Source organism: Meles meles, chromosome 19, assembly GCF_922984935.1.
Source record: "Meles meles chromosome 19, mMelMel3.1 paternal haplotype, whole genome shotgun sequence".
Lineage (NCBI taxonomy): Eukaryota > Metazoa > Chordata > Mammalia > Carnivora > Mustelidae > Meles > Meles meles.
Window position 1 is genome coordinate 10,652,885 of NC_060084.1, and position 20,640 is coordinate 10,673,524.

Consider the following 20,640-nt stretch of genomic DNA (forward strand, 5'->3'; position numbering starts at 1 on the left):
ATTTTTTTTAAAATGAAGCTATTTCCTAGAGTGGATGAGGCACCATTCAGTGGCACAGAACTTCCACAAAACGAAGATATTATTTCCCACAAATGACCCCCATTTCATAGAGGCAAGCCTTCAAGGCCACATTAATTCCACCCTATTTGCATACTGTACATCTGAATTTAACAAGTTTGGAAAGTTCATCATCTCAAAAAAATGTTAATTATATAGCATTTTCATTTGAAATCACAGATAAGGAATTTTTTAAACGTTTGTACCATAGAAGGGTGCACTATATTCTCTCTCTCTCTCTCTCTCTCTCTATATATATATATAAACCTGTGTATCGATATAGTGCCCACTGCAGCTCTCTCTGCAGAAGTAAAAGGATATCATCCAACTTATATACACAAAATCTTTCAACAAACAATCGCTGACAAAATACTGTCTCTGGCAAAACTTTAAATGCAGTTCGACTGCCTTTGCTTGTTATAATCAATAAACATCTTTTTCTGTCATTTTTGTATCCATTTAAAAAGAAAATGCATAAGAAATGTAGTTTTTGTCAACAATTCATAATAATCACAGGATATACCAAAAGTTTAAAGAACACAGACCACCAGTAAAGAAGGTGAACATCTACACACATTTTTACTGTTTTAAGAAAATGAAAATCCAGTATAATTCCCTCATTTGAAACTTTTATACATCTCTTAAAATATATTCTGCATTTTACTTCAAAAATGCATTTTATTAAGAAAAAAAGATGGAAGAAATTACAAATCAGGACATGAAAATCAGGGACATAGGATGAATCAATGCATTTGGATGCCATAATGGTGCAGGTTCCAGGAGGGCAGACCACACAGAACCATGAGGCTTCCCCATCTATAAACCTGTCTACATCTCCAACCGGGTTAATGTGGCCACTAAATCACATGAACACTTGCAACAGATCAGGGCTGTTATGATGCTTGTATTTGGCTTTGCATCAAATAAAAACTACCATGTCCGTGTTTAATCCTTCAAGTCTTTCAATTAAAAAAAAAAAAAGTGTGCCTTTTATCAACATAGGTCCTTCATAAGCTACTACGTTAATCATATCCTAAGACTTAGTCAGGCATTTACAGAAACAGTAAAATGGATATAGAGCTATGGGAAAGACGAGCAGCTTCCATAAGGAAGTTAAGAAGGAAATTACGATGCTTAGTTTATGTATTTCCAAATTGTTCTGGTGTGGACACACGAAGGAATCCAATTTTTCCTTGCCAGGCACCTAGAACGTGTGATCATAAATAGCAAAGTGCCTTGATTACATCATCAGCTTATGAAATTTCAAGATGACTACATGCACCCATCTTGTTTGCTTTGCCTCAAAATCCATATTGCAACAAGTTTCATAAGGTTACTGATAATCCTCTGATCTCTTGGTATGTATACACACACCCTAATCAGAATGTACTAGTCAGTAGGTTATATTGATTTTTGGTACTTTCTAAGAAATCACCCCGTCACCGTAAATGAGACACCACAGAATGGCGGGCTTCGCACAGATCATAGACTATGCCGCCACCCCTTAGAGTGAGCATCCTTAAACCGCTCCGCCGGCTTTGGTGAAAGGGGGCACGTTGCAGTTTCTACTTCAAAAAGTCTGTCCTGGGGGTCAGTGCATGGAAAAATGTATGCCTGAAGGGGTGTACATTCTAGAACGGGGAATGGAGCTCTCCACCTCAAACTGTCTCTTCTTTTTTTGAATACATAAGGAACATGCTCCACAGAATATAGTCAAGGGAGATCAAAGAAAATTTGGTGACAGGCTTTAGAAAAACAGAAGTACAAACGTATAAAGAAAACTGGCATAAGGCTCGGGGAAAGTATTCTCAAAAGTACATTTCATACGAGACATTACAGTTGTAAATAAAAAATTTTTTTGGCATTGTTAAGAATTGTGTTTTTTATATCAACAAGTTTAGTGGTTGCAAACACTTCACATTCTTTGGGAAATTGGCATTATCCAGCGTCTTCCCTACTGCCAGCCCCGAACACGGACAGCAGATGACGAGAAATTTAAAAGGCAGACATCACACACTGACAACCAATGCACTCTCTGAGTCTTGTCACATATGGATTTTACGTTCAGAGCTGAAGTCTGACACTCCAAACCTAATGTGTTCAAAATCATTAAGAAGAGTCAGATAGAAAAAGAGCACTACGATCAAACCAATGACAACAAAACATCTTTCAAGACTATTGATAAATTGTATTGAATGTAATACAGAGAAAGGCAAAGGGTTGATATACTTTTGGCCACTGAAGATGCAAACGCCAGCCAAACGGGATCTGAGAAGCATTTCCAGGCCTATGAATAACACCGCGAGGGACACTAAAGCAAACACAGCGCATGTTCTCAAATAAAGCAAGGTCGTTATAGTCCAATTTGGATTTTTTACCTCTAACAAAACTGATGTATCACATGACTGAGAGACCAGGGCTACAGTGTTCACGTTCAAAAACCGTAGTCATCAAGCGAGTCAAATTTCCGTTTTAGATCCTCTCAGAACAGTTGGAAATTAAGAGCAATAGCCAATTCCTTGTTCTACGGAACGACTGCTATGGGAAATACGTCACTGCACGAGGCCTCCCAAAGCCATCTCGAGTCTGGCTATGGCAAGATGGCAGGGCTGCAAATCCAGTGCCCGTACGTCAGTGAAAGAGCGTTTTCTTGTCCACTGAGAGCCCCTGGCTATTAGAACAGACCGTCGGAACTGCAAGTTAAATCACAGCCGCCATCAGAAGAAGTACTCTCTCTGATTTTCATTGACTGCGCTTTGTACATTAAGCTCACTTTTCAAAACAGCCTCGGCACTGTCTACATTCTCTGACCTTTTTGCCTCATTTCTTTTGTATAACCTTTTCTGCTGATAAATGCGAACAGCTATGGCAGCGATGCACAGCAAGATAAAGACCACCACAGCTATCAAACCTAGTGAGAGAAGAGAAAACAATGCAAAATCAGAATTTTTGTCCACACGGAAGCCCTGCTGGGTTCATTGCTTAATAAGTCATAATACAATTATTTTCCACATAAACCGAACATCTGGTATCTACAAATTAAAAAAAAAAAAACCCTGAACTTCAGGTATTTCTGGATTGGGGGGTATCGTAATACACTGAGTTTGTTTCCGAGTCCGTCAGCCTGGTAGGTTTGCCTCCATTTACTCTGCATGCATGTAATACTGGATTTATTTAGTGCATTTCCATTTATTTTAAATTTTTTTAGTGTGTTTACATTAAACACAAGATGTTACCGACATGTCTGTAAGACCATGTGATCATGGCACATTAATACACAGATTTTAATTATTTTAGAATTACAGAGAGTAGTAATTATAAAATGACTGAATGTGCTTTTGTACTTAAATATTTACAGATTATAATTCAGTTGATCTGCAATAGTTCATCATACTGCTGATTAGTAGGAGGACTAGGATATAGGTATCTGAATGATCTTGATTAGTGAAATATATTCGTATGGATAATCAATTATTTAGCTTATTTCTATATGAGGAATATTGATGTTCTGAAACATCTGGTTATAAATCAAAGTCTTAAATACCACAACTATTAACTGATACCCAATATATGAGTATCAGTCTTGGCATTCCATTGGGCTAGAAATTCTTCAAAGTGTGATCTGTGAGTCCCTGTTGGTCCCCAGGACACTTTGAGGAGGTCCACAGGGTCAAAGCTATTTTCGTAATAATTCTAAGATGACTTTTCCATTGTGTTGACATACCCACTGCTAACGTAAAACAGGGTTGGGTAAAATTCCTGGTACCGTAGCATAAATTAAGACAAGGCTACCAAACTATGACAGCGGTCATTGAATTCATTTATACACTGCCAAGCAACCCTGGAAAGAAATTTAAAAAGCTAGCTTCACTTCAGAGTGCCCTTGATGAAACACTGTAACAATGTTTTATGAAATCTGAACCTTTGGCTTTTTGCCTTTTTAATGTTTTGGACATTTAATGTTTTGGACGATGAAACAGAAAGTACTTGGGGTGTATCTCCCAGTATGGTGGCTGTCCCCAGGAAAAGCACTTGTCCCCAGAAAAAGGTGACTTGTGAGCTCAAGTAGTTACTCTTTGCTTCATGGAACATCATTTTCATTTGAAAGAACGACTGACAAACTGTGGTTGTTTTGACTCATACTCGGCAGATACTTTCTCTGAAAATGAGTGAAGTAGGCCCATCACTTCAGGAAAAAACAACGGACAATATATGTTACCAGCAATAAAAGTCAAACTTTCCAATGAAAAATAGAATTTGGAAAACCACTGCCCGTCACTATGAATTTGAGAGTTTCTTAATACTTAGACTGTTCTGATAAAACAGTGGAGGTGTGCACGGATGTAGTTGTTTTTAGACAAAAGTAGGTATGGTGGAAAGAGCAAGGTAGGTCACCTGTCGTATTGTAAAGCTTGGATTCTTCATTCCTGTCTCAGTTAGGTGTGTCTAACGTGAGTGGAGCCACCAAGCCAACACACTGAATCATTGTTACCGAAAACTGTGATTTCTCACCAACCGCAGCTGACTCCTGAGCACATGATTTAATGGGCGGATTCACTACATCAAATCAGAGTACTGCCAATGGCTGAGCCGATTTTCGGCCAGGCCAACCTTACCTGAGAAGGACAGCAATTCCTTGCTCATAAATATAATATAAATGCGACACCAAATTCTGTACCTAAAATCTAAAAAATTTACTAATGGGCATGGTTATTTTATTATCATTAGTCATATGAATAAGTAGTAATTTTATTCAGAATATCCAATTGTTTTCTATATTTTCCTTTCATCCATTGAGTTGCTATAAATATTTCTATTGTCTGGTATCTTGTTATAGGCCTCTGGTACCAAGAGAGATATTCTGAATAATTTCAGTGTGAAAAACTGATGAAGTCCATTATGGAGAGCAGGCTACAGCAATTAGAAAATAAATATCAACATTACAGTGGCCCAGACAAGACATCCAGACAGTCATAATCGTGAATGGACTCTGGAAATAGTTTGTTCCATGTATGTGATTTATCTCCTTTAATTTGGGGAAGGTATTATGTCTGGATGTGTTATGTCCAAGGAAAACCTTGATCTAACCTGTTCTACCTCCCCCCAAAATACACTAAATTAAATATGGCCAACCACTGTGCTCTATGACATTGCCATCTGAGGCTCTGTGTGAATGTGTTTTTATGAAGAAATTACGTAGCTTTCTCTTTGTCTAAATCTCACCATCCATATCTGCATAGCTCGACCAGGAACCCTCTGTAATATCTGGGTCACCAGTTTTAAATGTCTTATTAAACAATTTTCCTATCTTACATTATTCAGTGTTTGTAAGTGAAGAGAAAGATCATCTAAAATGTAGAACATAGGGCGATTAGCCAATTTGGAGGAATTTTAAATGGATTAATTATTGTTACACAGTGGGTGCAATTTACGAGTAACTAGACAACGGGTGAAAAATTCTATCACGATGCTACCAGATGGAGAAACACCCCAGAGGATGATATTCTGAGACTGAGCAGATAAATCGCATGTGGTCCCAGACAAGGCCTTCGGAGCTGAAACGGCCATGCCCAGCTGCTCTGCTTCTGATGCTCAGTCTCTGCAATGACCCAAAGCAGGAATGACTGGATTCCTAGACCCTCAGTCCCTGGGCTGCAAACTTGCCACGCTGTCTTTCTCTGTGTTCTGCCTTTGAGCCAAGCAAGATTTCACAGGTGATCAATAACTTGTTTCCGTTCCGGAATAACATAGAATGACTTACCAACAAACCCTTCCTTTATTCTATAAGTCTTGCCAATGGTCTCTGCCCAAAGCAAAATATCCTAAAGATTATTGTGTTTTAACATTGGCTTGACTGTCCAGTCACTCTCTACGTGTATGTATCTCTCTGTCTATATTGTCTTATATGCATACTAGTTAAACATATAAACGAAGCACCATTATGAGACTGAGAAAATCTGTTTAACAAGGAATCCTAGTTTAAAATGTGAAGCACATTAAATGCTAGAGCCTTGTACGAGTGTTTAACCATATGATATAATAATAATAATATGCTCACGTATTTCTTTTAGGCGTGCGGTTATTAACCACTCTTGTAGCATGTCTTACTGTTGTTTGCATGGTTGGGTTTTTTGCTTGTTATATGACTGAATGGGAATTCTATCTTATGTATCTTTAATTTCCACCATTAGTTTGATAAAAGAAAAATACCTGAAATAGCAGTGGGGATGTTAATATCCTCACAAAGATCTGACTAGTGCTATCGTCTGTCTCTGTAAAATCCTAACTTCTTAAAAGAAGTTGATGTCGGGATGAGTAAAGGTGTAAAAAATGGAACAGAATGGATCAGTAAAAAGTCCACATAAACTGTCCAAGAAAAAAAGTAATTACATTATCTGGCAAGGTATTAAAATAACTGTTTACTTTTTACGTCCTTATCCTATGCAGAGCGTGATTAATAACCTTCTTAAGACCACTGATCAGGAAGAAAACGATATATTTGGGGGGCTGGTTTTGAATAAATTATGCCCCAGAAAATATACTGTTTCATTGCCAGCAAGAAATATTTTTAAATTTTGGGGGTTAATTCTGCAATTTAAAATAACTGAATCACTTTTATTCCTAGACTAATATTTGACAAAAATGCAACTAAAAACGTAATATTCATTGATGTGACCTAAACCGTGGAACTATCCACTTTACTGAGCATGGTCACAACATAAAATGTAAGTTTTTCCTACTTTTTACATAAACTCTTGCAGAAGTGATACAACAAATTCCAAGAAGCCAACAAAAACAGTACTGCTTGCTTCAGTATATTCGGGTTTCTCTAGGGATGGCAGAAGGCCACTTCTAAGCTAAATGAGAACTCATTTTTACACAGTTTAGCAACTATTCCTTGAGTGTGGTGCCTTGGTGAAATTATCCATTATTTATACTGAAAATCTTCAAGGAAGTTGGGAATTCAAGAAGACTCTAAAAGGCAATCCAGTATACATAATAAACCAACCCCGCTGACCTAAGGCTTCAGTGCCTGACCCTGGGGATGTATGTGGATTCTTCATGGTTTCTCTGACGCTAAGTATCAAAGAAGAGCCCATCCAGGTTTTCTGTTACCTCCAATCACTGCAGAGTCACTTCTGATCGCATTAGCATGGGGTTGTCTGTCATCTCTTGTCCCCGAATGATCTGCAGTGAAAGGACAAAAAAGGGAGGAATGGAGTGATATAGCCAAGCAAAAGAGGAAATTTTGGAAAAATAAAAATCTTAAAACATTTTAAACCAGAGCAGAATTAGCGAAGTCAAGGTGGGATCTCTACGGACAATTTTTTTTCTTTAAATTTTTTATTTATTTATTTTTTTATAAACATATAATGTATTTTTATCCCCAGGGTACAGGTCTGTGACTCGCCAGGTCTACACACTTCACAGCACTCTCCACAGCACATACCCTCCCCAATGTCCATAACCCCACCACCCTCTCCCAAGCCCCCTCCCCCCAGCAACCCTCAGTTTGTTTTGTGAGATTAAGAGTCACTTATGGTTTGTCTCCCTCCCAATCCCATCTTGGACAATTTTTTTTTTAAGCTCAGAAGTGTCAACTGCAGGGCTCACGTGAATAAAGCACTGAGAATCTAGAGAAGAAATGGAAAGACAACTGGACGTCAAGCCAGCAAAGCCAATTTTGAGAGGCCACCTTGAGAACACGCTGCCGCAGCAGCAGCAGAGAACTCAATGTCCAGGGGACCGGTGTGTTTGTCACTGTGTACAGGAGGAGCCACACACCACCTGCAAACGAGTGTGTCCTTTCTCTCAATGTGGCATCAGTGCCGGCCTGGGCCATACAGCTGGACTCTGTCACATGTCCCGAGACGGTGATGGGGGCCGGGTGGTTGGGCTGCAGCGCAGCCTTCAGAGGAGCCACGTGGCTGAGCTGCACGGCAGAGAGACAACCTAGGAAGCCCTGCGCACCGGCCAGTGCCGTCTCCTGGTCTATATCACTGTGTTCTGTGAACCCAAAGAAACAGCAAAATGTTAATAACCGTCCAAGAGTAAACAGGCAAGGCTACGCACGGAATGTTGGAGTCTGGTGATACAACAGTGATACATGTGCGGTAGACTAAATTCCCCTTTTTTGTCTTTAGTAAGAGTCAGATCCAGTATGTGTCTCCGTGACTCCTGCCGAGCCTCTCCAAGCGAATGAAGGCAAGTTTTAAGGATGGCTAATTTGGTATGATGTGGTGAACGTCGGAAGTGATTGAAGTCTCCCTAAGAATGGGCCAGGTTTTGAACTGATGAGGGTTTGTGAGATGGTAAATTGAAACATAGATCATTAACATGATTTGTGATAGGGCTTGGAGTAAGAGAGTAAAGTGCTTCCTGATTTGGAAATAAATTCGGCTCAGCTTGTGAGACGTAAATATGAAAAGCACGGAAGTTAGATGGAAAATTGAGCTTCTAGAGTTCTCTTATCCACTGTCCAACCAGACGATTCGGTCTGGCCTGAAAGCTTTCCTGTACTCTGCGACCCCAGCCAAACATGCAGGGGGATGTTATCACGTGGTAGAGGCTACACCCCAAAAAGTCCCCCTAATGACTCAGGCACAGCAGTGAAAACGTTCATACCTTGCTGCCTTTTCTCCCTCTTTCCGTGCTGCCTGTCACTCAGACATGTGCGAGTCTCCTGTCCCCTCTAGACAGAAAACCCCTCCCCCACACCAACACGAGTTTAGTTTATCTGCGACTGCGGTGGCAAGGAGATTGGTTTGAATGTCAGAATATTAATTTACAGTTTTACGGTAAAGAATATATTTACATTTTATGCTTGGCGAGGCTGCAGTTGAAACCAGGCGAATGACCCGTAGAGTTTTAAAGTTCAAATGCTGTTGGACTACAATGCATGCAACCCACCCAGTGTGACCAGAAAATAGCACGACTCCTCTCATCTGCTCTGCGTGTACAGGGACACAGACACAATCTGCACTTCTCTCTCTCTCTCTCTCTCTCTTTTTAAAGGATAATAGGTATTAAGTATTTATTGGGTACTATGAATGCGCTCAGCACTGTCGTCAAGGATTTGCGTGCTCGTGTTTGCAGCTCCCAGGACCCGGGTCTGCTGGCAGTCGTACAGGCGGGACACATGGGGTCAGAACGGCAGTGACTGCTGGAGGTTGGGCAGCCGTGGGTATTCTGTGCGGGAGTTGGGCCTGTCGGGCTCCAAGCCACAAGGCTCTGCTATTTATGAACTGCTTTCTGATTGACACGTTGTTTTCTCTCCTCTGTTCCTATCTTCCGCACTGCCTCTTATTTATTTTGGTTTTTTGTTTTGTTTTTTTTTTTTTTTTTGGCTTGAGAGCAGCTAGTCTTGAAGTGACTCTGGACAATTCAGCTCTGATTGAGCCTGTCTTGTTATGTTAAGAATTCTGAAGAACGCCCATTTTGTTCCATTTCCAATCACACTTTATACCTAATGATAAAAATGCTGATTAAGGGGTGCCTGGGTGGCTCAGTCGTTAAGTGTCTTCCTCTGACTCAGGTCATGATCCCGGGGTCCTGGTATTGAGACCTGCATCAGGCTCCCTGCTCAGTGGGAGGCCTGCTTCTCCCTCTGTCATTCCCCCTGCTTGTGTTCCCTCTCTTGCTGTGTCTCTGCCAAATAAATAAATGAAATCTTTTTTAAAAATGCTGATTAAATGGTGAGTATCACGAACGTCATCCTCCAGTCTGAACAGCAGAGGGATGATCTTCCTCTCCCGCTGTGGGGAATGGATACACAGCACTCAGGCTTAAGCATTCTCTGTCAGAAGGCCGTGTTCGGACCACCAGGCCATCCCACATCACTGCACAAAGGTGGGCTCCCTGGACCTATAAGTGACCCTCAACCCTTAGCATCATGCTGTTACTAGAAGCCATTCTGTCCATGTGCAGAAGCCAAAAACTAATTCCCAGCACAGAGCATTCGCTCACTTGAATGGATATACATTCAAATATATTTATGTTTAGAAAGACAGCATTCTTGCTTGGATTTTTTTTTTTTACCTTTAATAAGAAAAGAAAACATACATTAATAGCAGCATAACAAAGACAGTGCTTTTCACATTTATTCCACCATGTTAAAATCTTGATTACAATTTCTGTAGACTTTTAAAAAATCTTATCTTTTGAACAAGGAAAAAATGTAAATAGATAAGATTCACTTCTCTGGTACAAATCTGATAGGAGATGAATTTTATTTTACTTTTTAAAAAATATTTTCTTGTTTGGGAGAGAGAGAAAAGAGCTAGTGGGATAAAGTGCAGAGAGAGAATATCCCAGCAGACTTCCACTGAGCATGGACCCCAAAAATGTGGGGCTTGATCTCACCACCCATGAGATCAGAACCTGAGCCAAAAACTAAGATTTGGATGCTTAACTGACTGAGCCACCCAGGTGCCCTGAGATGGATATTAAAAACTATACCTTCAAGTCCAAAACATTTTACATATTACAAGTTACTGTATAAAATACTTTAATTTCTAAAACTTAGAAGTGGGCAGTTAATCAATTAATATTTGTTTTAAGAGCGACCAAGACAGGAAATAGATTCCCTGCATATCAGGCATCTCACATTCTAGTAGCAGAGACAGAAAATAAACACAGAAACTGTAACAAGTGGTGATGATCTAGAAACCACTATAGTGGTGACGACCTGAAGAAATTACTTAGAAAGTGTGATGGAGTATGTCTGGAACAGAAATTTATCTGGATGGATTAGGTGATTTTTGTGTGTCTCTTCATAGTCCTGTTCCCTTAGGAATCTGTAGATATCATTCTAGCATCTTCTGGCTCTATTACTTTTCTTCCTCAAAATTTTTAAAAAATTTGATGATTCAGGAATTTTGCATAGAACATGGTGGGCCCTTTTCATGTGGTGACACAAAGATTTTCTTTAGCCTAGAAAATTTCATACATTGTGCAAACAACTATTGCTTCACCTTCACATTTTTTTAGCTTTAATTTTACAGAGAATGAGAGAGAGGGAAAATGAGCAAGAGGCGTTGGGAGGAGGAGAGAACCCTCAAGCAGGTTCCCCACTGAGCCTGGAGCCCAATGCAGGGCTGGATATCACAACCCGACCTGAGCTGAAACCAAGAGCTGGGCATTTAACCAAAGGTACCACCAGGCGCCCCATTCGCCTCCAACTTTCTTATCTTTTTGGTCTGCTGATTATTCACACGGGTCTCCTCTGCATATTCTAAGGTATTTTACTCTTCCCACCTGATTTTTTTTATCATTTAGGACTTAATTTTGTGTGAGTCAAGTGCTTCATTCACTTGATCTTCTAGGTGATGAATTCAAGTCTCAACAAAGATCACTCTTTCTTACTTTGACATTTTTGGTCTGGAACAATCATACTTTTTAGTTCTTCTAGGTCTTTTGGTTGCTTTGCTAAAAGCAAGTGCTCTTACTAAGTTTCATTGTGATGGTGTCTATTTCCCTGAAAAGGCTTACTGTCATAGGGAATGATTCTGGTGGCTTTGTTTCTTCTTCCATTTTATTGCTAAATCTTCTTCTTCTTCATTTTTTTTTTTTTTTTTTTTTTTTTTTTTTTTTTTTTGGTAACTGCATCTTCTTAAGAATGGAGTTGCTCTTCTCATCTGCTAGGAGCTTTTCAGTCACTGACGTCCTGGTGGCTGACACCGGAGAAGGTAGACCATGGAGTTTCCCCATGCCAGTGATGGTTATAGGCCAAAGATTCATGTAACCTCCAGACAGACAGGACTCAAACTTCAGATCATCCTCTGCAAAATTCAGGAACTCCTCAAGTTTCAGGTTGCTCCCTTCTTTGGCAAAGAGGATAAATGGGCACAGTGACATTTTCAATGCTGACCTCTCCCCATGGGGTCCAAAGATATCTGCAAGCCAAGCATTTCCAAGTGGAGGGGAGGGATCTATGCAATTTAGAGTCTGCCCTCTAAGACTTTCCTAGGCTGGCCCCTGTCTTCCAACCAGAGGCCAAGGAGTCCCCCAACACTTTCTTCACTGGCAACCTCCAGGCATCCCCCTGCCTGCTGGGCTGGACCAACAACTCCTATATTCAGGAGAGTCAATGGGTGGGAATTCGAACCAGGAGGAAAAGCACAGCACAGAGTTCTGCAGCTACCTCCCCAGAACTGAGTCCAAACAAAATGAACAGCTGTACTATGCTGCTCATAAGCAAAACTGGCCTTAGAAATACATGGCATTAGATATCTTGCTGGACATTGACAATTGTGCTAATAAAGCCAATGAGTAAAATACCTATCTTTCCTATTATCTGACTCCTGAAATGCCAACTTCATTTAAAGATTAGAACAGGGAAGATGGAGGAATTGAAGACCAATGTCTCCTGCTTGACACAAATCCCGAGAGGACTCAATCATGTTTTGGATATTTCTGGTTATAAAAACCCTTAACGGACTCAGATTTTTTGATAATCTTGCCTATCAAAAATTACCCTCAACTATATTTTCTAAAAGAGGGAATGACTTCTGCTTTGTTAAAGAAGAAACTTTTTAACAAAAAGCCTACAAGAAAAATAAGAGTACCAAGGAATTAAAATTCGTATGAGGAGTCTTTCTATACTCGGAAAGAGGACTGTTTCTGGAAAGGCCATGAATCAAATGGAAGAACAATCTCAAGGAGGACTTCATGGAAATTCTTGTGGCTCTCATTACCAAACAAACAGAAAACCTCAGAAAACAAAACCAAATAGGTTGGCTATACCTAGCAAGAGGGACCTTGTTTTAAAAGAATCTCAGCATCTTTAACGCATAAAGATAAGGGTAAGAAGGCTTGCCAGAACGTGGTGCACTAAGTCAGAGGGGGAGCACAGCTAAGACCCGGCATGGCATCTTTACCATTACATGCAATTACGACCAGGATTCAATAAACAAAGTTAGTGCAAAAGTAAAATGGCAAAGCAGTCAGCAAATGCTACATGGATAAGGAAGCAGTTATTCATAAAACATATTTATTTGCCAACCAAACCTACTGCTCAGAGATATAACCTTGAAAATCTGATTAATACAGAAGCTATTTATAGTTCGATATCTCTGGGCAACCCGTACTTCTCTTTTGCTTTGAATGTAACCTGTCTTAAACGTCACAGACATTTACAAAATCACAGGGTCCCTTAAGGAATCTAAGCAAACTGTCTTATGTAGCCCCTTGGCTTTGAAGCAGGTTTTACATAAAATATCACCGAGACTGACGTTTGTTCCTATAGCTCCTCTACGAGATGGAGTAGACATTCTCTTCCCTCTGACCACACACTTTATTTACATCTGGCCTAAATCTCCACTGTAGAAATCTGAGCTACTTCCTGGCTCTGCAGCCTCAGAAGAGATCAATGATCCCTACGGGTCATTGCCTCTAAATATACCAAGGCTACTGCCCAGCAGAGAAGGACTGAAAAACATCTTTAGGCTTTCAGAAAACTCTTCTAACAGAAAAGCAATCCATAAACAGAACTCAGAACTTCATTTTACAGTGAGTTTTGGATGTAAAAATGAATGTAATGCAGCCTGTTAATTATGCAGGAATGTGAGCCAAGTCTGTCTGAGGCCTCCTGGTTCTTCCCACACCATGAGGGACCGACCAACGGATTGCTGCCGGTCGGCGTTCCGGGACCATAACAGATCTGACACAAACAAGTAATAGTGACTGTAGACTTCACTCCGCCTTCGAACAGAGATCCTTCCGTCATTCTACAGTGGCTTAAATCGTTCAGGAGGTGAGCACATTTTTCCATGCAAGGTTTGGTGCAATCTCAAGGTTATGTAATGGTCTTCACTGAGTTTCTTTTTTCGAGTGTGGCATTGTGACCCAACGAAACCTTAATGCGTTAGCAAAGCAACTTTATGCCTGCATAGTTCCTCAGATCAATTACATCTCTTCTTACATGATGTTTAAGTTAATAGTTCTCTTAGCGGAGCTGATGAGGAATCATTCCCCTCGACAACAGTCCTTAACACATGTGAGCAACATACTTAATAGAGAAAGGACGTCAGACTGTTTGCCTTTTCAGAAGGAAGGCTGGAAAGAAAAAATTTGCTTCCCCTCTGTCCTCCAGTGCTCCTTTTACAAAGGAAACGGACCATAGGAACAAAGTTCTAACTCTAGTCCTATTAATAAGCATTAGTAACAGTTATCAAGCAAGGAGGGTAATTTTTAGGTAATAATATCAAATTGTACTATGATGTCATGGAAACCAGCTTTAACCTTCTATTATACCCAAAAGACAATACTAGCAGAATTCACATTTCACTGCTCTTATTCTCACGGACCAGTCCCGTAGCTCATCACTAGGCTGGCCTGGCCCGCATCTCCTTGCTTTGTGCCCAGAGCTCCTGTATGCACTCCCCTGCCAAACTCATTCTCTCTTCTCTTCCATCAGTTCCTGCTCTTTAATAAAGTCACTCACACAACAGTGTAATTCCCTGACAATGGCTTTGTTTTTTACTTATTCCTGGTGCAGGTACATTTTAAAGCATGTCAGTAATTAAAGAAATAAACAATTGCCTTCTCTTTTTTATTTTAGGAATTATTCTAGTTTTATCCTGGTACAAAGGTGTCTAGTTTTGGCAGCTGATAAATATATAATTTGGGATTTGTGACTTTTGCTTTTATCATTCAGCATTTTCTTTGAAGTGTAAGTAGAGCTCTGTTTTCTTATGTTTGCCAAATGAAAGCGATGAGGGTGATATCGTTGTCAAAGAAGCAAACCCGTGCTTCCCACCCGGAGCACATCCTTGGGATTTTATGAGTCTCTGACAACATCTCAACGTCTACCACACCACGTGCTCTATAATTAAAATCAGATACGTGTTTCAGCAACCTGAGTGTTCTGTGGGTTTGGGACAGGACACTTTGATCTATGCTCCTGTATCATGATGAGGAGAAAGGTGTTTTTAAGCTTCTAGGTATGGCCAGTTCAAAATGATGCCATTAATTCTATGGAAACAATTAGATCCTCCACAAGGATGAAGCCGCTCTATGCATCAAAGATAGTCTATGACATTACAATTGTTAAAATAGTCAAAAATCCACCTGATGAAGAAAAGAAATTGAGACTTCTTACTGCTCTTCTTCTAAGCGGTACTTCTCTTTTAAAATCTGCTTTTAAATAACCATTCTCTTAAGTGTCATATCACAATATAATTACATAATCAGGACTTAGGTCATCTGATTTCTCCTAGCCTCTAGGCACTGAAGTGAGTTTTACATAAAGGATTCCTGACACCCTAGAAGTTGTTCCTCCAGCTCTCAGTGGAGACTGGTTATCCTTTCCTTGCTGACTACAGACATTATCTACATGTGGCCTAAACTCCACTGCAGTGATCTGAACTACCTCCTGGATCTGTGTCCTCAGAAGAGAGGAATAATCACTATTTTTTTTAAAGACTTTATTTATTCATTTCGACGTGGGGCTCGATCCCAGGACAAAGAGATCATGACCTGCTCCTAAGGCAGACACTTAACCAACTGAGCCACCAGGCGCCCCAGGAATAATCACTATTGATCAAGACCTCTAATACGCAAAAGCTACTGCTCAGGGTAAGTGAAAATCATCTAGTTTTTACTAAAATAAATGAGAAATCTATTATAACATATTAAAGTATCTAGACACAGAATTCAGAGCTTAATCTCACAATGAGACATGGATATGAAGAGCAGATTTAATGTACTCTTGATCATAGGAAGATCTGAACTAAGCTGCTTGGCTAAAACCTTGATCTTCCCACCACACCTCACAGCTACTAACGATTATTATTGTCAAAGTTACTGAGTCCTTAAATTAAATGTAATAGGGAGTTAGAGATGGTTTCCATGTTATCATAATACTGTTTGATATTATTTCTAAAATTTACCTTCTTTTTGAGTATCTGCTTGTAATGTTTGTTCAGTGACAATAATCTAAAATAATGTCCATAGTTCTTCCTAAATTTAAGAAATGAATAATGGGGAAAGTTGAAGGAAGGAAAATGGGTCCTTGTTTCTGGGTTTCCATCTACAATAGCAGTGAACGGTCATGTCCTTCAGGCTTTGGTTGAAAAGGCAGACAAATTATAACTCCAAAAAAAAAAAAAAAAAGGATTGATGAATGTTTATATTCTGCTCCCTTAAAAGAAATATTCAGAAATCATAAAATGACACAAATATTTTAACTCATTTTTATTTGGGGGGCAATTTGGAACTACTTTATCTAAAGTGATATGAGGCCCATTACACTCAACTGCATACACAGGAACATTGTGTGTGGCAATTGTGTGTGTGCCCACTAAACAAAAGCTCTGTGAGGGCAGACACAATGTCCACTTTGCTGAATGGCATTCTCTGTGTAAACAGGTGATCACAAAGTATGTGCTAAACGAATCTAAGCGAAATGAGCTTCCAAACAGAAAAACATATTTGATATACGTGCGGCCATGACAAAGTCCTTGCAGGCCTCCAACTAGAGGAGAGTAACTGACCTAGGTAGGGCCCTCTGACACCTTTATATTTGGACCAAGGTCATGCTTCCTGTGGGTGGCTCCCAGTGGTGGCTGATCACAGCAGGAATTCCTAAGGCAGACTCATTCTTGGGAAACAGGAGATTCTTCTGATGGCTGGCTGACTCAAGGGCTCCCCAAAGACTGCTCAACCCTTCTGACATGGCACAAACTTCCAAGATCCTTCTAACTTTTTCATTCTCTTTCCTTCATTAGGAGGCAGTTGCATGGCCATCTGACAGCTCTCCACTCTTGACCAGCTCCCACCCCGCTTTCTTCTTTATAAGTTGTTCCCTGAATAAAATCCTCACATGGTTGATTTTGACTTGGTGACTGCTTCTCGGAAGACCAAGCCTAAAATAATAAGAAACTCTAAGACTGAACAATTCTCTGGAAAATTAACTGCTCCATTTTTACATCTATTTTACTATAAATTGATATACTATATTAAAATACAATAATATTCTACATATATTTAATTGTAAATTCATATACCACACCAAATTTGACCATAAATTATTATTCTCCTTTGAATTACAAATGACTTGAATAGAGGATTAGTCCTTGGGGCTTGGTCAAGATCCTAACCTTAGGTATACACTATAGAAATTCTTACCTATACTTTTAGGAGAAGAATTGATTCAGACTATAAAGTTCATTGCTGAATCTGGACTTTAATCTTATTTTTCAGTATGAGTGATATGCATTTTAATAATATGCTATTCTTGAATAAAAACATTAACATCGTTAATTCCCTACTAATCTCCCTCCTCATTTACAAAAAGGGAAACAAATATTTATGTAATGAATGTTATTATTCTACTGTTTGATTAATACAATCCTCCTAATAGAATGCAGGTAAGTTTCCCAATTGTTTTATAATATATTTAACATATTTCCACTCACAAAAGGTATTTTCATCAGTAACTGTGGCATTAAATTTGAAGATTTTATTCTTCAAAAATATGATTGTATTAACATTATGCATGACTGTTAAAATTTTCTATCTTGTATTTTACATTTTTATGTAATGCCTCCTCTCAGACCCTGCTAGACTGAGGAACTCTTGAGATCAGGATTTGTTATATTTATTTGATTTTTTTATTGCTATAGTCGAATTTACATAATTTACATGATGATACTCACTTGGAATTTTTCAGGTAAGCTTCCAAATATCTAAGAAGTACTTTGCACACGTCCACTCTAGCATACTGAGAGAACACTGCAACTCATATTTCCCCTGTTTGTTTGGAGAATGAGAGCACACAATTTCGGTGCTCATCATGGTCCTAGAAAACCTTTACATATTCATAAATTTAACTATTAACCTTCTCAAGGACCAATATTTTGATCATTCACCCATAGATCTAATCAAATATTTCTCAGAATTCTGAGATTATGTTCAGGAAATGTAAGGAATGATTAGTCAAGGTACAAATAACTGAAGAGTTCAAAAAATAAAAGATTCCATTTACTGTCCGAGGGGAAATATTCCTGGCTAGCATCAAGTATCAATCAAGAAATGAACGTTAGACTACAAGAGGTCCCCACCCCCACCAAATCATGTTAAATATCACTCTGCTTTATAATTTACTTATAACTAAAAAGAAAACCCTTTCAAAATGTACTGCTCCTTTCTCCACTTAGTCCTTGTTGGCAAGTATAAAAAAATGTATATATATTTTGATGTTAAAATGGCAAGGGTATGCTTCTACTTGAGTGCTAATATCAGAAGTAATTGGTGGATATAAATAATGACCACAAGACATTTAAGGAGACACTGGCTTCCAGCCAGAGTGGCGAGGTACTACCATCTTTCAACAAAGCAAAGAGGATCAAAGTAAGAACCTAAAGCAGATTCACAAATCTTGAAGAAAAGCCCTTGCTCTCCCCTCCCTTCTCTCTTAGGTCTAGTCCTGGTTTGATCATTAGATGACAGCCTGTGTATTTGGCAGGTGATTGATATATAGTCCGTTATTTCCACCTTTATTGTTTGATATTTTTGAAGTGTGAGAACAATATCATGTTTCATTATGTGGAGACACAGTGGCATTATTATCAAAGGACCATGCCTGCTCAGCAGGAAGTCCCGGAACACAGTTACATAAACCCCTGAGAAGTTACTGGTTTTGCCTCAATTATCACTCATTTTGTACCAAAAATAAAACAGGAGATTTCTTTTGGCACGATGACGTTTTGTGTGGCCTGTGTGCACACTTGGACTATGACTCTTCTCGTCTTTTTGTGTCACGATTAAGAGTGCCTTTACTTACCTAAAATCCTGCCCAGTACAAGAGACCTGATGGCACTGAATTCTGTACCTGATGACAGGTGGACTTGTCTCTTTGCATTCTCGTCAATCTATAGAATTGTCACATGAGGTACAAACAGCAAGATGGATGCCATTTTGTTGGGAAGAGGACAAAAATCCACGGAAGACAAAAGAAAAATGGTAAAATAGGCAATTGTTAGTATGGCCCCAGAGATTATAAAAAAACAAAATTTAAAGAGCCATTTACAAAGGTGAATGACATTTTATAAACCTTCTCTTCTACCCTCAGATACCAGGGCACCCTACCTTCTATCCCCTTATAGCATTGTAATTTTCTCTACTATATGAGAAATCCAAAGCTCATAAAGCTAAACAAACAAACAAACAAACAAACAAACAAAAAAAACAAGATATGAGTTTTTTCACCTTGAAACTTTTACCAAGGTTGGTGTTTTCACTTGAGTCATTCAGCTAAGACATCTTCCTCTGTGTAGAGGTCCAAAACATTTGTGCTTTTCTTTAAAAACTGGTAGAGTGAACAATTCTATTCATTTCATGAGAGTAGTAATAGCCTTACTAGTTGTATGTATGATAAAATAGACAGCTTTCCCTCCTGAACGATGTAAAACAAATGAGGAAAATGTGGCATTTTGGGTATCAAATATTAATCATAACTTGGACAGAACCTTTATTCTTTCAAAAACTAGACCACATGTGGCAGTCTGTCTATGGTCTGTGCAGGAGCAGCACTGGAAGGACGTCTTCAATTTATTCATTATCATAATTCTGCCGACAGTCCTTCATGCTGGGGAATCGTAACGGTAACCACCGCTTCTGTTGAATTTATTATATTACCTCTACAAAGACCACTCCTTCTTCTCTGTTAATCTCTACGTGGTGAAGCTGCCCGTCCGCCATGTTTTTGAAATCAAAGTTAACGACATCAGGTTCTTGATATCTATTTAGCTTGTACCTGATCTGCAAACTTCCTAAAGTAGGGAAGAGAAGTTACATTTTTAGTTAAAATTATAGTTTAAAAGCTACTTTTAAAAACTCCGAGTTTTCTTTTTAGCTTTCAATGTCTGGTGGGAAATTCACAGTAGCTTATCGGAGGTCCCTGTTCCTCGTAATTCTTAGAAGTCGGCGTCTATGTCAAATTGCACTATTTTCAAGATCAAGACCAAGCATGTTGCCAATAAGCAGTCTTTCCTGCAAATCTTTAACTTTACCCCTAGAAGTCAGATATGCAGTTAAGCACAAGCAAATCTCTATACTAGCCTCTAACTTAAAAAACATACCTTCGTATACTATGAAATGCCAGACTGTTGTGGAATATTGCATTAAGTGCTTCCATAATCTCATCTTTGAAAAAATATACATCTGCCACTTCCAAAATGCATTTGATTAATGGAATTTTTATAAGCAAATGGAGTTTTACTAAAGATTAAAAATCACAGTCATAGATTTTGGAATGAGATTAGGATGAAATCAGTGGTTTTTGGCCAAACTTACCATGAGAATTAATATCTCACTTAGGTGCCTGCAAAGATGCCAATTTATTTCACAAGGTACCTCCAATTTAGCCAAGAAAATATCCTAATGTATAGATAAGCTTCAAGCTCAAAAGATAGACAGTGAAGGTAAATATACTTATTCAACAATATTATTTTTATTTTAGTGTTCAGTGCCCTTGGGACATATTTATTTAAGTTGAAATGATACATTCAAGTTTATAAACTTATTTTCCTCACTCAGATAATTTATCTATGGAATTTTTATCCTTAATCTGGATATAGAGAG

General features: G+C 39.0%; 1 protein-coding gene across 2 annotated transcripts in view; it reads right to left on the minus strand.

Annotated features, from left to right (window-relative positions):
• Positions 1 to 623: 623 nt before the first annotated feature.
• CNTNAP4 (contactin associated protein family member 4) overlaps positions 624 to 20,640 on the minus strand; it is a 260,192-nt gene continuing 240,175 nt past the window's right edge. The window contains exons 20-24 of one of the 2 annotated variants that reach the window (XM_045989410.1): positions 19,696 to 19,829; positions 18,842 to 18,929; positions 7,843 to 8,064; positions 7,174 to 7,245; positions 624 to 2,968 (exon numbers count right to left, since the gene is read on the minus strand). In XM_045989410.1, the coding sequence (XP_045845366.1) occupies positions 2,775 to 2,968; positions 7,174 to 7,245; positions 7,843 to 8,064; positions 18,842 to 18,929; positions 19,696 to 19,829 (710 nt within the window). In that variant the 3' untranslated portion in view covers positions 624 to 2,774. The remainder of the gene's footprint in view (positions 2,969 to 7,173; positions 7,246 to 7,842; positions 8,065 to 18,841; positions 18,930 to 19,695; positions 19,830 to 20,640) is intronic. The other variant, XM_045989411.1, reaches the window with a different exon arrangement.